At 40.7% G+C, this 16,333-nt stretch overlaps 1 protein-coding gene across 3 annotated transcripts in view; it reads right to left on the bottom strand.

Annotated features, from left to right (window-relative positions):
• Positions 1-792: 792 nt before the first annotated feature.
• Positions 793-16,333, bottom strand: part of RASGEF1C (RasGEF domain family member 1C) — a 74,068-nt gene continuing 58,527 nt past the window's right edge. For all 3 annotated transcript variants that reach the window (XM_064387432.1, XM_064387434.1, XM_064387433.1), the window contains 7 exons: positions 15,640-15,742; positions 15,459-15,538; positions 14,724-14,819; positions 10,229-10,324; positions 9,956-10,079; positions 7,863-7,935; positions 793-7,468 (listed from right to left, as the gene is read on the bottom strand). In XM_064387432.1, the coding sequence (XP_064243502.1) occupies positions 7,444-7,468; positions 7,863-7,935; positions 9,956-10,079; positions 10,229-10,324; positions 14,724-14,819; positions 15,459-15,538; positions 15,640-15,742 (597 nt within the window). In that variant the 3' untranslated portion in view covers positions 793-7,443. The remainder of the gene's footprint in view (positions 7,469-7,862; positions 7,936-9,955; positions 10,080-10,228; positions 10,325-14,723; positions 14,820-15,458; positions 15,539-15,639; positions 15,743-16,333) is intronic.

Below are 16,333 nucleotides of genomic sequence, written 5' to 3'. Positions count from 1 at the left end.
GTATAAAAAGGCATGGGAGTAGGATGGGCACTACCATCATGAATGCAGGTTAAGACATTTTCCACAACAGCTATAAAGCGTAACAATGACCATGCTATTCTCGCAGTGTTTATGTGGGCTACAGGATGCAAATTACCAATAACATTTTGCAAGATCTATGTACAGTCACAAAATCATAACAGCCACTTTCAAGTAACTTTACTGTTTCCTGCCTGTGCAATCAATAAAGTGTTGGTACTTGTTCTGGGAATTTCTAACAAAGCTACGTAGTTTGAGTATTATGGATGGGTTAAAAGTTGGACTCAATGATCTTAAAGGTCCTTTCCAACCTAAATGATTCTGTAATTTTATGATTCTATGGTAGAGAGACTACAATTTGACCTGAAAATGCTAATCACAACATGAATTTTTTAATTTAATGAAAAAGATACAGGAAAAGCACTGTTCCTCATTGCTATCACTCACATGATTAATACATACGACTCTTTTAAGATATATTTATTTCTTAGCTTGTTTATTTTTAAAACCTAAAGCGATAGTTTAGTTCCCATTTATCTAAGCACAGCTGTAAAAAGGAGTAATACCAGAAGTAAAACTAAAATTTGGATATCTTTTTGGATAATTTTTTGAAAGGACATGCTTCCCAGGTAGCCCTGGGCCTGTCATGCAACCTTTGAATTTCTCAGTCTGAAAATAAAGATAGTTCTGCTTACCCATTTTTACTCTGTGACTAGATAGTATCATTCTAAGAGTTTTAGAATACTATGTTCTTGGAGTTAAGATAGTTGATAGTCACTGTTGCTAAAAGTGAAAAAAAATCTTAAAATCTGATTTTTCACCTTTATAGGCTTACGAATGCTTGCTAAGAGTTCTGGAACCCAGAGGATAATTTGTTTTCTATCTATGTTGTGTAGTAGTAATGGTGTTTTTACAGACAGACCCCTAAGGGAAGTACTTGTACATTTCTAAGAATCGGACTTGGAAACACTGTATTTAATAGCTCTGCATGTGCATCTTTCAGTAAGTTTTAATAATTTGAACAATTGTATTGGAACAATTCCTTCTGGTTCAAGGCAAGGACAGACAGTAAGTGATAACCCAGCTTGGGCTGCTAAAGAAACACAGATGATGCCAACAGCATAAACTACAGCCCCCCTTTTTGTTTATTCTGTTTGCCCACAGACCAATCATCAAAAAACCATCATATATTAATTTCAAAAATACTGGAATTTTAGAAGCATAATTCAATAATGAAAGTGGTGATATAGTACTGACCAGTAATAGTTCACTGAGGAAGTTATGTTGCTCTGAAAGGTATCTGGAATATGTAATTTTCTGTTCAAAATTCCATCAGATGGGGCTTTGCACATTTTAGAAAGAAGGTTCCTTTACAACCATTTAACTTGCAGGACTCCTGAACTCTGAACTCCTAAGTCTTCTGCATCCTAGGAGGCCTGGGAACATTGCTACACTACAGTATTAATCTGGGTTGGCAGTTTTAAGGCCATGGGGATGAAAAGAGAGAAGGACTACTATTCTGTTATGACAGATCTGGAGTATGAATACAGAGCCTTTGTATGGCAGAGAGCTAGAAAAATGTTCCTTTGGCATTTTGCAAGAGCTGTTTGTGGAGCAAAATACCACTTCTGTGGAGGGAAAGGCATCGAGGGAGGAGCGAGCAGCCCCAGCCACTCTGGATTTCCAGCACTGCAGCCTGTGCTGGCCACGGAGCAGGGCAGGGGAGCAGGGCAGGCGTGACTCATTCTTAGCTTCTTTCTGCAGCTGAGGCTGCTGCCTGAGTTTCAGTGCCTTGCACCCGTGCACAGTGTATGAAATACCAGCCATACAAATTATTTGCCCCTAGCTACACTGGCATAATGTAACAATGCAGGATATGATGCCTTGTATGAGCATTAGCTTTAGTGTACTTAGTATATTTTGCCTATCTGACAATATGCAGAAAGAATTCTAAATGAAATTAATACAAACCAGATTAAACTTCAGATCTGTTCCATCTAAAAAGGTAACTGCTTCAGCTGTTCCACAGAGGGGGGAGCAGTGGTTTCAGGGGAAGGGACACACTCTAGCCAATATTAAAACAAAATTATTGGTAACATTTTCTACATCAGTATTTCACTGTATTCTCTCCTGCCTTTGCCTGTCTAGCTGCCATTTGTATTAATAGAAGATATTTTGTTCCACTCTGCCACCATGCAGTGAAATATGAAGGTTAACAACCATCGAAGTATTTCTCATAATTTTCAAAATACTTATTTTTCTTAGATCTTAAAATCTCTGTAAACTAAGTAACAAATTCTTCACTGTTTTAAGTCCACTAGAGAAAACTTAGTTCTAAGAATTTTCTCGTAATCATTCTGTTGGGTGGGTATGGAAGTATAGCAGGCTTTGCCTTAGGTGAACTTCCAAGAACTTTCTCTCCTTCAAAAGGGATGTGTCTCAGAAAAGCAGAGAGCAGGCTCAGCTGTGAATGTGCACTCAGCTTTGGGATCATCCCCTGGCAGTGCCTGTGCTGCCATCCCGAGAGCTGGGAACCCACACTTCAGGAATGCCCTGCACCACCTACAGAGGGAATTCCACTCCACAGGTGATGTTAGAAAGAACCAAAAAAAAGACAGCTTTGGCCCACAGTCAAGTCTCTGAGCAGTAACAAAGGGGCTTTTTCTTGTTTCCTTGTCACTTCCTAACCCCATTCTGCAACTACAACAATGGAAATATTCAGTTCATAATCCAAGGGGGTTTAATTACCAATGAGAGAGTAATTTGAGACAGTATGGCTAATTTCTACCAGTATAAAAAGAGAAAAAGTTTGCTAAAGTCAGAAAGTAAAATTTTACCCTCAGAGATGAATTAAATCATTGGATCAGATTTAGTCCTTGAATTTGCTGCTGAAAGTTCAACAATGTCAAAGATAACTTTTGCTAAGGCTGGACTTTCACCCTATTAATGCATCTCCCCTCTGAGAGTTGCACCTGGCACAGAGACTACACCAGCTGGCAATACAGCTTAATACCTCTGAATAACTAAAAGCTGTACTACAGTTAATAATTGCAGGACTGCTCCAAAGCCCATCAAAATTAATTGGAGTTTTTCCTCTGGCACATTGTTGTGCTTGGAATCAGTCTCATTCCATGGAACACAGTCATTGCTAGGCCAGAGACTGTTAACTGTGTAACATTTTTATATTGATATGCATAACTACTTTTTCTACTAACATGTCTTTTCAGTTGATAATTCCAATTACATATTCAGTGATCTGAGCTCTGTTCTAAACTGGATTTACAGTCATGTGCAAAACAGTGCTCATATGCTTTAAAAAAGGTGCATATACTATTGCAATAAAACATTATTAAATAACCAAGATATTAGGAAGGGACAAGCTTAATTTTAAGTGAGTGATTATCTTATCACCACTGACCACATCATAAAATATTCTTGAGCTCAGAAAAATATCTCTACATTTAAATTGTTTCTTATTTGAAGTGCTTTAGCAGCTCTCCACACATTTTTAAAGTGACGCCTCAGCAGAAGCTGAGATTACAGTTTCCTTTATCCACATGGGGACTTTCCAGAGATGTACAACAGGATTGTGTTCATTGCCTAAGAGGGGGAATAATGACTGTCTGATTGGGGCACTCTGGTGCACAGAATGCTTGAGTGCTTGACTCATTTCGAGTTTCTGCCCTGAAAATTTACTTGTGCCTAGCTGCCCTATATCCATGCACCTTTAATTCAGTAATGTGATCAATGCAGATGTGAAATTGTAGGCAACATTGTACAATTAAGTGTCTTCTGAAAGGCATTGAGCAAGTTCATCTACTGACTTCACACAAGCTGAAGGCACACCATTCCCTCCCTGCTTTTCTCTGAGCTTTATACCTATCCCCGTGTTGCAGGATGGCACACTGAGAAATGGAAGAATAGGAGTTTTGCTACCATTCTGATTACACCAGAGGAGGTGCAGAAGTGATTTCATGTATTGGGGGTCTTTTAAAATACTGCTGCATACCAGAAACTAAGTTAATGCTTCTGCAAGACTGTGTCATATTCACATCTTACCAGCTTAGGGGTTTGATACCAACAGCACAGACCTACAGGTCTGGCTTTGCTCTGTTCTCTGTGTAGCATTAGTTCAAGCAGCTGCCAGGGAGTGAATCCACTCAAAGAAGCAGAATTAGAAAGCCACAACATTACTACAAGTAACTTGTCTAGATATTGGTCTAATGACTGCACACCTTACAGTGGTTTAGTTCTTGGTGGGAAGTGATCCTTTCTTTTCATCATAGCAGGAGTTCTTTTTGCCTTTATAGCAAGAAAAAGATTACTGGACATGTATATGTTCTCATTTTTATGTAATATTAATAAATTTTTAGAAGAAATTTATTGCCCAAGTTGTCATTCTTTGTTTTCAGTTGTACTGGTGCTTGTTGGTGAAGCAAGGCTCTAACCCCACTCCTGCCAGGAGCTGCTCACCCTGGTTAGGCCACAGATCGATTAGAAATGCAACTGACAGCTGCAACTTAAGGCTTACATTGTTCCTGTTTAAATAGGATTCAGCTACAAAATTCTGTGAAGACAAGCTGTGTCTCCTGAAGTCCGTTTTTTAAAAGCACTATCTTCTCATTTTAAGTTGTTTTGCACTCTCATCTCCAAATCATTTTGCAAAGAGCAGTGAATGTCCCTGGAGATCAAACACTACAGATTAATGTGCCGTGCACCCCTATAAAGCAATAATTGCTTCACTACTCCCAAAGAGATGAGGATGTTTAGCACCTCTGAAAAAAGACCTTTTAAATGTGTGACTACATAAAGGCTTAAGAATAATTTAGTGCTTCTGACAGTCCCACTAAGCCCTTAATACCCACCTAGATCTGACCTTTATGCTTCCATTTTAAGCACTGAGAATCTGAAAGTTTTGGACTACAAAAGTGGTTTAGTTTGCAACAGTGATAAACTTTAGGAGATCTAATTTAACTTATACTTACACAATTGCCCAAATTCATGGAAGGTGCCCCAAAATATAAGGAATTATAATGAGAAATCATATTTTAATCTCATCAGTACCAACCTCTAGTGGCTCATTAGAAAAGGAGTGAAGATTTCAGTTTTAAAAAGCAGGTTTTAAGAAAGGGCCCATCCACCTGCACTGGGTTTCAGATAAGCAAAACCCCCATATTTCCACTGTGAGGTCACACTGTGCCTGTTAAAAATATGCAGATAGTAACAAAAAATTACTATTTAGGAAACACACTTAAACATTAGCATTGTTGTAGATACGTTTATGGTTATTGCTCTGGATTCATCTGAAATTTAACAGGCTTTTAATGGCTTCATTTTGGAAATGGTTCTGCCTGAAGGAACAGCTATATGTGTATAGTTTCTCTGTACAGCTCTCAGCTCATGTACAAAAATTAACAAACAGCAGATTCACAGTATCAGCAGAACAGTCATCATTCCGTGGCTGCAATGATGCTGCACCATCCTTACACTTAGTTCTTCCATACAAAGCTGGAATAAACATATTAGAGTTTTATGTCCCCCTGTCTGAATTCATGTGCTGATAGATCTACAGGAAAAGGAGATCTGAAATTCTGCCTCAAGACCCATTGGCAAATCCAGAAGAATCCATCCTGCTCAGCTCAGCAAGCACAAGTGGATTCAGTGAGCCAGACTGGGCTCCCACCGGCCACAACCCAGCACAGAACTGCTCTGCAGACACATCAAACCTGGAGTGCACCCCACAGAGCATCCCCAGGCTGCTGCCCTCCATCACCAGCCTGCCCATGCCTCCAGATCAACAGCTCACTCAGGCACCAACAGCTTTGAGGCCTGAGAGAGGGCAGGAACAGTTCCAGTTTTCTGGCTGAATAGGCCACACAGCCAGGTTTTGTGATTACCCTAATTTTTCAGAACACCACAGCCACTTGGAATCACTTTGTGCTGAAATAAAGTTATTACTGATTTCAAAGAAAGGGTTGCATCCTTCTGTTGTAGGGAGAGAAGGACTGGAACATCTGAAAGGTAGCACCAAGTTAGTAATAAAAATGCAAAGTTCAGTATGATGTGGCATTTAGATTTCATTTAAGCTTTGAGATATTTTCTGGGGCAGTTAGGAACATTCCTTCTGCACACAAACAATAAGTCTACTGTTAGGGCTTAGTTTTGAATCTAATATAGTTCATTATCATTTAATGTATCTATTACAGTAGCACCTTGATTATTGTACAACTTTAAACACAAGACATTCTCCTTATTTCATGTTATCTGTAAGGAAACTGTGATCTTTACATCCTAAATGTAAAAAAGACAAAAATGGTTATCTGCTCATGAATGACAAATTCTTTAGTGCATTCATTCCAGTTTGAAACTCTTTGTCTTCTTAAAGCATACCATGTAGTTCCTAAGTTCAGAGCAATTAACCCCCATCCTCCTAAAGTATCACGTTACAAAATAAACAGTACTGTGTTAACTGGAACCCAATAGAAATGGTAATGCAGTACCTTTTTTCTTTGAGTGTGATAAAACCCCTTAAAAGATGCAACTCAGCATCAATAAATTTAGGGAATACACTACATACATTAAATAGAGGTAAAGTTGAGTCCAGAGTCATTTGCTTCTTCATTCAATCTCAGAAGTGGTGGGGGTGTCTTCAAGCAGCACCATCAACCCTCTGTGCTCTCCTTAGACCAGATTCACAGTAAGGAAAGCAACAACACTGGTGGGAAGTTAAATTGAGCAAGAGCCACACTCCAGGCTGTTCTGTAAAAATCCATGGGGTCAGGACAATGTTCCCATGCTGACGTGGCCTACATGTGACAGACGTGTGTGGTGCCAGTGGTGGTGCCAGTCCTCATCCCTGCAAGCTCCAACCTGCAGCAGTCAGTGCTTTGTTCAACAAGGCTGGGGGACTGCTGATGCAAGGTTAAGTTCTTTTTTTCTTCATTCAGCAATTAACCAGATTGCTGTTGTCTGTCTTTGATTTAATTTTACAATCCTCAAAGGTTTACAGAACTGCTGTCTGAAGCAACTGCTTCTGAAATACTCTTGTGTATTTTTGCTTTCCTTTTTTATACTTTTCCATTCTCTGTTGCAGTACCATGATTCTCCCTGCTCCTGGTTTTCTTGCATTTTCCTTCAGAGGCAAAATTACCGTGATCCTGACGCAGTTTGGGCACAGCCACAGATAGTCTGTTTGTCCTTCCTCTCTCTCTCTCATAGTTAGAAAAGCATCATTGTGCACACAGTTCTGTTGATTTCAGTGGATGAATCCAGTTCATCCATCATGTTAGGCAGTCAAAAAAACCCAACAAAAAAAAACTCAAACAAAAGAAATTGTCTAAATCCCAAACAGGCATCTTTGGAATCAGTAGTGCAAAATGTTTGCGGATTTCTTTTCCTTGACCTACTGCAATAACCTCTCAATCTTCAAGTCTTTCCTAAGATAGTGGATCTGTAAATGTAAAACATAAGGACAATTTTTAAAAAAAACATATTTAAAGGTTTGGGTTGTTTTAATCACTCTCTTCATACTTTCATTTATATCAAACCATTTCACATCTCTTAGAAGAGCTGTAAACTGTTGGAAGATCCAGTTGACCTGGAGCATTCTTCATCTGCATCAGGCTTGTGCATGGGTACAGCAAGCTGAGGGCATTCTTTACAGGGAGGATAATTTGAGATTAAAATGAGCTTTTATCAGTGCAGCCTCAGCTCTGCAAATTAGTTTTAAATGGAAGAGACCTCACTCAGGGGTTACAGCTTAAATACCTGCACTTCACAAGCTTTGGTATCAGAACAGCTGTTTGGAAGTACTTTAGAAATGGGCTGATAAAATGAGAGGTTACCTTAAGGATTTCCACCTGTCTTTTTCTGTCTGGTTTTCCGGACTTTCACTTTCATAGGAAGCCAGATACAAACCTGGAAACAGTAAATATGTGTTATTTCCAACAGCATCAGTAAACCACATCCCTCTGCATTCTTGCATGTCCTTTTGTACCACGCAGAAAGATAAATTGTAAAAGTTCATGTTCCCTCAGGTAGCTGGTAATCAGTGGGGCTCTGATGTTTAGCTCACATATCTATCTTGGAAGCCTGTTACGTTAATTTTGATGGAACAGTAAAGGAGCCCAGAGTTAAAATATGTTAGCATGATCTTCTCATTACAATATTAAGCAGTTGAATAGTCTCTGGTTTTGCATACAGAGATCTGGGCCCATTTCCTCCATCACAGCACTGCTACTCAAGAATTATATGAACTTTAAAAAAGACACAGTGAGAGCTGACACCTAAGCACATAAGCTTTTAAAAATTAAGGATATTCTCATCACATAACACAACTTTATGTTCCTCAATCTTTTTAAAGCTTATGGGGACATGGTATCTTAAATTGATACAAAATACCATCAAGGTAAGAGTGGGTTACAGAAACCAGAGAAGGAATGCAGTGGAAGAAAATAAGTATGTCCTTTTTTTCCCCCCTGCAAATCTTTACACTGTAGGATGCGTTTTATGACACCAAAATGAGTCTAGATTGTAGTCTCCTCTGAAAAGCTGGCAGTGCAATAATATCTCACTGTCTTCACAGAATCACAGGCTGTAATTTCTGTTCACACACATTTCCTCAATTGAGTGTTTCATGATTTTATTCTTTATAAAGGATAAAAATTCTTTACTGCTGGAACCATCTCACCATTCAAGCCTGTGCTACAAATGCATTGTCTTGTGATATTCAAGTGTTGGCCACCATTCCTCCACACTGTGACAAGCACAGTACAGCTGCATTTCACGTGCCACTGCTGAATCTCTCTCAGCTATCTTCCCACCTTTCATTCAGGGCAGTTCTTTTTACTCTGCACTGCTCCTGGGTAATGGGGGAGGTTTCCTGTGGCTTCTGCAAAGGGCATTTCACAAAAGCAGCATGACTGTAGGGGAGGACATGAGGGAGAAAATCTCCATGCAATTAGTGGGTTGAGGTCACTCTTTTTTAGTCCAGTAGCCTGAAAACTGTACTTTTACCCTGACTTTCATTTTCTGTCCCTTTAGAGCCTAAAACAAGAATAAATGCCTTCATCCTATCTCCTTTTGATACATATTACTTTAATCATGTTAATTATTCTATTTTGGCAGTCATTATTAAGATTTAGGCAGGATTTTAGAAGCAGTACTTTGCTTTCTGAAGTAGTCTGTGAAATAAAAAGCTGTCTGGTTTGATTACCTTGGATTAGTACAGAAAACTGCCTATAGAATGAAGAAGAAATAAACACACCACCAGAATAGCTTGTGGGAAGGTTGCTGTAGACAATTCTGTGCATGACAATGTATAGAGAGGCAGCTGACACAACCCAGTATGAAGTGACACATACTGACATGCTGGATACCAAACTGACGAGGACAGAAAAGTATAAAAAGACAATCAAAGAAATAATTTCAGAACAGGGCTTTCATAGCTACAGCTGAAATGAGTAGAAAGGGTTTTCTTAAAAATTCTTTTCTGTACATAACATGCCATTGCTGTAGAGGAGGAGGTCAGCTGGGCTCCATTGCCTTGGGCTGTGTTTACTGAGCAGATGACAGCCTTGGTTTGTGAGAGAGATTAGTTCTGGTTCCATCAATCACAGAATGAGTGGCTAAGGGACAGCTGACATTCACAGGAGCCCATGACAGGCTTGTGTGGCCTCAATTCGTGATTAAGAAAATAAGGCCACAATGGCAGCTTCCTAGACAGTGCCTTATAGAGAAGCCTCAGATAAGAGAAAAGCCATCAGGCAGCAGCTTCATGAAAGCTGTATTTGCAAAAACACATTGATAGACTGGGCATAAACAAGCTGTTTGGCAGGAAAGCCAGGAAACAGCTGGGACAGTGAGAGAGATCACCAAAGCGTGGATTAGTAGTGATGAAGAGAGACCTTTTCAGTGATGAGTGATTGTACAGTCTTACCATCTTCAGTAAAAATGGGAGCAGTGTGCAAGTAGTGGATGATGTTAGGGTCTTGCTCAAATGGACACTCCACTTGTTTCCATGTTATAAACTCTCCTACTTGCTTAGCCAGTTCCAGGAATTTCTGTAAACACAAAATCATTCCACTCAGATATAGTAATATTACCTCATGTTCAGTGTTTGATGGTCTGCACTGAAAATTGCAGGCTAATCATCTCAGAGAGTCCCTCAGCTATCAGAATGGAATAGGTAAAAACATTTTTCAGATCTTACTTCAAAGTTGACGTGTCCATTTGGAAGGCGATTAGCACATCCCTCATTCAAAAAATAAATGTCTTTGATCAATAGGCTGAAGAAGGGGATCACAATCTGTGGAGAGAAATGACAATACCATTATCTTTTCAGTTCAGTATTTTCTCTGCATGAAAGAACAACTCAATTGGGAGAGATGAGAATAAAGAAGTATTAACTTTTCAGTGTGCTGTGCACTTGAAAAGCAGTACAGTTACAGGCCAGCAAAAGGGCAGTGGTGGCTAGAGAGACCTCCAGCCACCAGGAGAATGTATGCTGAGATGAAAGTGAACTGAACACAATGTTCACTGAGCACAATAACATGACTAAGAAAGTGTTTATAGCCCAGTTTATTATCAACAACACCATTGTCTGATGACAACATCAGACAGCAAAGAACAAAATAACACTGCAGAACTCTTCCCTATCCTGTTGTGTCCTTAGAAGCAGAGATGTTGAACACACAAATGGAGCAATTTAAACACAGGTGGGAAGCAAAGAACCAATACTGCCACTGGACAAGGAAAGACAGCATAAAATTTGATGACCAAGGACTTGTCTACAAGCAGTTAATCAGCAGCTGTTTCATTTTCAACAGCTCCAAGCATGGCTACCTCTTGAGGCATGTAATTTCCTTCCTGGTGCCTGATTAGTACAACCTGCTTCTCCAAATTAACCTGCAGACAACAGGATTGAAAAAATTAAGCTGGTTGACAGGAAACTGCTAACAGTAGCCAGAGAGACCATTGTAGTTCTCAAAACTAGCCATGGCCATCATCCAGGGCAGAATGGCATATAGCAGTGACCCAAGCCTTCCCTCTTACCCATCAGAGTTGGGTCATAATTTGCTATAAAAGAAGTCTGGGTAGGACTGTTGAAATTGATGGAATTACAAGCAGGGATAAATAAGTTTTATGCCAGATGTTCTACAGCAGAGAGCAGTAACAGCGCTCCTGAAGCGCATCCTCAACCTCAGCAGAGATCCAGAGTGAAGCAGACTCTCTCAGGGTCCTTTGTCTCACAACTCAAAGGGAAAAGAAAGATAACACAAAGGACCAGTCCATGAAAATTGACAGTCAAACCTCAGTCTGCCCACCACGCCAGCAGTGACACTGTGACAGCAAAAGGCTGCTTGGGGGGTTTGAGCTGGAGGTCAGCAGCTGCTTCTGTGAGAACTTTCCTGTAGCAGCAAAGTCTGTCTTTGAAATCACCAAGCACAAACTTAACCACCACAAACATAAAAGAAAACACACTGCATGGCAGTGTCCAAATATTTCCAGTGGTCTGTTTGTATATGAACTGAGCTGCAGCTTATTTAGCAGCACCAAAGCTAAAGAGCCCTCATGGCAAGCAAGAACAGCCAAGAGAGCAATCCTTTAATTAAGTATTTAATGCTATTCCATCTCATTAATGTTATTCCATCTCATGCTGTACATCAGGATATGAACAGGATTGGCAGCTGTTATTTTCCAGTCTACATGGATGCTACAATGCTGTGATGCTCCAATGAAGGTGAACAAGCCATAGAAGTGAAAACACTGAGGCAAAGAGTCCACAAGCTACTGTCAGTGTGTTTTGTGAAAATGGAAGCCAATTTCTGTTCTAGCTAAATTACCACATCCAGTAAACTTTTTAAAGATCTGCATCTCTGCTGGCTTTCTTATGGGACAGCCACAGATAAACTCTGTAATATCACTGCAAACAGCCATAAAAAAAGCCTGGACTGATGCCCCAAGAGCCACTGGATACCTATCCTGATACATTCCACTGATAAAACTCAGGAATGAACACAAAGCACAGCCTTATCCTCCCAAAATGCTGAGCTCTCCTATTAGGATCAGGTGGAACAAATTCTAGTCAAACTGAGCTAAGTGTGTTTCAGGATTTATTTTCATATTACCCAAACTAGATCATCAACCTGCAGTAAAGAATACAACTCACTCTATGTGGTTTGTTTTCTACCAAAAATGATGATAACTCTGTAACCAGTATGGTCTCAAAAGGTGGGAAGATACAGAGAGCTGGAGCCAGACACTGATCCCCAGCTAGAAATCACTGCCAGGTTCTCTCTACATTTTTTTTTATTTTGCAGGCAGATGTGAGCTTGTTCTGTCCTGCTTCACTGCCTGGGAGAAAGGTCAGCACCATTAGTGGTACTAAACATGAAGGAGAAGCCTTGCTGAGAGGAAAGGTACACAAATGTGGGCTGGATGCCAGGGTAATACAGCTACAGAGCCCCCAGTCAGCTCAGAACATGGCAGAGCTTGTTCTCATCTCATCCAAAAGGTGCTAAAAAGACATAGCCAAGGATATCAATTATCTACACATTTCCATGGAATTGCTGTATTTTGGTCACCATTTATTTTCCCAATAAAAATATATTTCCCTGTATGTTTTCCTTTCCAAATTTCTGTAGGAAAAACAACAAAAGTTGTTACAATTCTACTCTAATATTGGCTTCACTCCAGGCACTTTGCTAGCATAAAACCTTGGTTAGTGCCAGAAACTCATATTTGTCTCCATTTTTATCCCCCTTCCATGCCATCCAACCCACCCACATGCTGAAGGACAATTGCCTCCTGCAGAAAGAAGAAAGTTAATGAGATCTGACTTGTTCTTGCTCCACAGTATCAGACAGCACAACAGTGCTGTGCTGTACACACTCCCAACATTTCAAAGCCAGAGCTGTGCCATGAGTACAAAGCAGAGTTTCCCAGTGGAATGACTTCATTTTGGAGCTGTCACAGGTCATTTGACTGCACAGACAAAACCAGACTTGCTTACTAACCAGTACACCCCTCTGCAAGCACAATTCAGTTTGAAGATAAAAATGTTCTTCACAGTGAGCTTTGCTATGAGTTTGCCAAGAAACAATGTAACATCTATCAAAAAGAAGTCATCATGTTCTTTTGGATGTGTTAACGTTCATTAAAACAATTAAATTATAATCTTGCTTATAAAAAGAAACAAAATTCCTTAATCCTACAGAAAGCTTTACATGATCTGCTGTATCTGACACTGTAAAATACCCAGTATAAGCAGCTACCAAGTCATATCCTAGAGCATTTTCCTGAACTAATGTTGTCTACACAAGGAAAACTCTGGGCTCTTTCTGATGTAAAATAGATTCCTTTCAGCCTAATAACCTCTCTGCCATCAGTATTAACCAGCTAGGGGTAGAGATATGACAGAGATTGCTAACTTCACAGGAAATTAAGTCAAACAATAAAGCAACTGGTTTGAATATCTGTGATGGTTGCAGAAGAGCTAAACTGTAAAAGCATCTCAGACTGACAGGTCCTTACTGCAGTGTGTGAGAGCTGAAAGAATTGCTTTTCCAGTCACACACATCCAAATGATTTCTCCTTTGCATAGAGCAGTGCTTTTCAGAACAACTCAGTGCACTCCCATTGCAGCTGAGTCAGCCTGCCACCAGATGCTGATCTCATTTCACTGTAAATGCTGTGAGATTCCATTAGCTTCAGCAGATTTACATCAAATTTACAGGGGTGTGAGATTAGCATCTGGCCTGGCTCCTCTAGTGAATGAATACTAAATTCCTTATTGTGCTTGTTCATGCAGCATCTACTTTAGCTTTGCCATGCTTAGTGCAGAGATTACCCATTTATGACTATGAGCAATTGTAGTGTAAAACACAAACATTTTTTCACATACCAAAAAATAAAGAATTGAATGGAGGAATAAGAAAATTAACAAGAAACACATTGGGGCACAGCCCAGGAGGATCCTACACTCTAACATCTTGTCAATCTGATTTTTGCAGCATCAGTGACATGTCAGAAAGCTCCACATCTGCCATGAACACTGATAAAACCCTTCAGCTCTTACTCACTGAGATGGCAGCAACAACCAAATGAAATGAAAATTCACAAGGACAGAATATCACCCCAAATTTGCTGCAATGGATTTAGACTAGACTGCCTTGCAGGACTTGTGGTAAATCATCTTTCCCGGATGTAAAAGGAGATCCACCTCGCCTGCATGGCTGTGCCCTTTGCTCTCCATCTCACCTCACACATCACACAATAGGGGCTTCTGTGCCAGAGCCTGGGGCAGGGCTGTAACAAAGCACAGCTCCACCTGGTCTGCCAGGCTCATGCTCCATCACCAGAATAAAAGTCTTTTCAGCCTGGAATACCTGTTCCATCAGCAATCTAAACAGTGTGAATTTTCCAGGGATGTAGAGACACTTGCAACAAAGTTCTCCACGCTGTGTGTCCTGCCCTCTCTAACCCTCCCAATGTCTGACAGCAAGCCCGCAAAGATTTGCTTTGATCCTCTCCAGACTCTTTCAACCACTGTTTTCCCCCACATTTTACATTTCTGGTTGCATCCTGAAGCACACAGGCTTCAAGGGAGGAGAAGGGAGGAGAGCATGTGCATCAAGTGGAGCCACAGAGTGCCAGCAGCAGTGCAGCCCAGCCGGTGCAGGCAGCAGGGCTGTGCTCACACGCACCTTCTCCCGGTTGCTGTGCGCCGTGAGGGACCTGTGGGCAGCTCCCCGCAGCGCCGTCCGGTAGTTGTAGAAGTTGCCAGTAGGGTCCATCTGGTGCTACAAGCACAAAACAACACACCTTGGTTAGAAAGTGGCCTGGGCCCTCCAAAAACGATTTTACACTCAGTTGTAGCAAACGGTGAGCAGAGCCTCCATCTTCAAAATGCACATCTTCAAAATCCACGTGTCTGCAGAGCCCCACGCACCACGGGTGCAATGAGAGGTCTGCAGCCCATGGCTTTTTGTACATTTGATATTTCTACTGACAGCTTACTGAGGTTTTGTGTGAAGGATAAGCACTGCACAGTCTGTGTGTGCCAAATCCTGGAATCCTTATCACAAACTATTGTGAGGTGTTCACTCAGCCTCCAAGGTATAGACTGGGAGCTTTACATTCAGCATTGTGCCCATGGCCAAACAAAACATGCATCAATAGAAGCACTGTGGCATGCATATAGGTTCATACTTTGGGGTTTCTTAAATTCCTCTTATTTATTTGAGTACTCTGAATTCCCTCTATATATCATCAGCTTTACACCCTCGTCACTACACCTGGGGTATTTCAGCTTAGAATAGGCTCTCTGCCTCTGAAATGTGTCTCCAGACATCTCACACCCAGATAACAACATAAAATTCCCAAACAAAAATATCCTGAATATAATTAAAGCAGTGCATCAGGAATTTTTTTTTTTTTACCTCCAGAATGAAAAATTTGGCTGTTTTCACTTTTGACCAAGTCTTCTTTAGCCTGGAAACTGGACTCATATTCATTCCAGCTATGAGTGAGAAGAGAGAAAAACAGAGCCATTGATAAGAGCTGGTTTTGCTTTTCCATCTGTGACAGCTGATGGAAGACCTGGTTAGAAGCTGTACTTACAAATGATTGCCATCAGTGAATTAAAATTCCCTATGTTAAAGCACTCTCGGGCAACGTCGATGAAGAATTCGATGACTTGTGCTCGCTGTTTCTTTTTTGCAGGCTGTAAATTAAAATAAATGAGTATCTGTAATGAGCATATGCAGAACTGGAGGTCATCCTAAGCATTTGTTCCATGCATAGCGTGGCTTCATGCACAGCTTGGGCCATCTGCTTTCAGTCACTGGCCCTAATTCTGTTCCAGCAATCCAGTGGATGCTGGTGACTGGCAGCCTCTGACATCAAAGCTTTCACTGCAGTGACACAGAAGAAATCCACGGCAATTCCCAGCCCCAGTGACTGTCTCAGTGCTGGAACAGGCAGCCCAAGCACAGCCTCAGCTCCCTGCTGGCCTCCCTAAAGTCTGTGGGCTCATCAGCACAGATTTCACACCCTTGTAACAGCAGCATCAGAAAGAGCTTTTTTCATTGCATTAATCCCTTTCCCTCTCCTGTCCCTTTAGCAACACAGCCAGACCAAATGACAGCATTTTAAATACACATTTTAATTGGACTGGAATCACCCTAACTTTTCCAAAGACAATCTTCAAATGGTAATTCTTATGTGTCACAGGCTATCCTGGCTCTTTAAAGTATTAGTATTCCTCCCTTCCATACCCTTTCCAAAGAGGAAAGCATGAATTTCATTTTGATGG

This window comes from Passer domesticus, chromosome 13 (genome assembly GCF_036417665.1).
Source record: "Passer domesticus isolate bPasDom1 chromosome 13, bPasDom1.hap1, whole genome shotgun sequence".
NCBI lineage: Eukaryota > Metazoa > Chordata > Aves > Passeriformes > Passeridae > Passer > Passer domesticus.
Note: the sequence above shows the minus strand (reverse complement) of the source record. Positions and strands in the feature narration are given on the sequence as shown.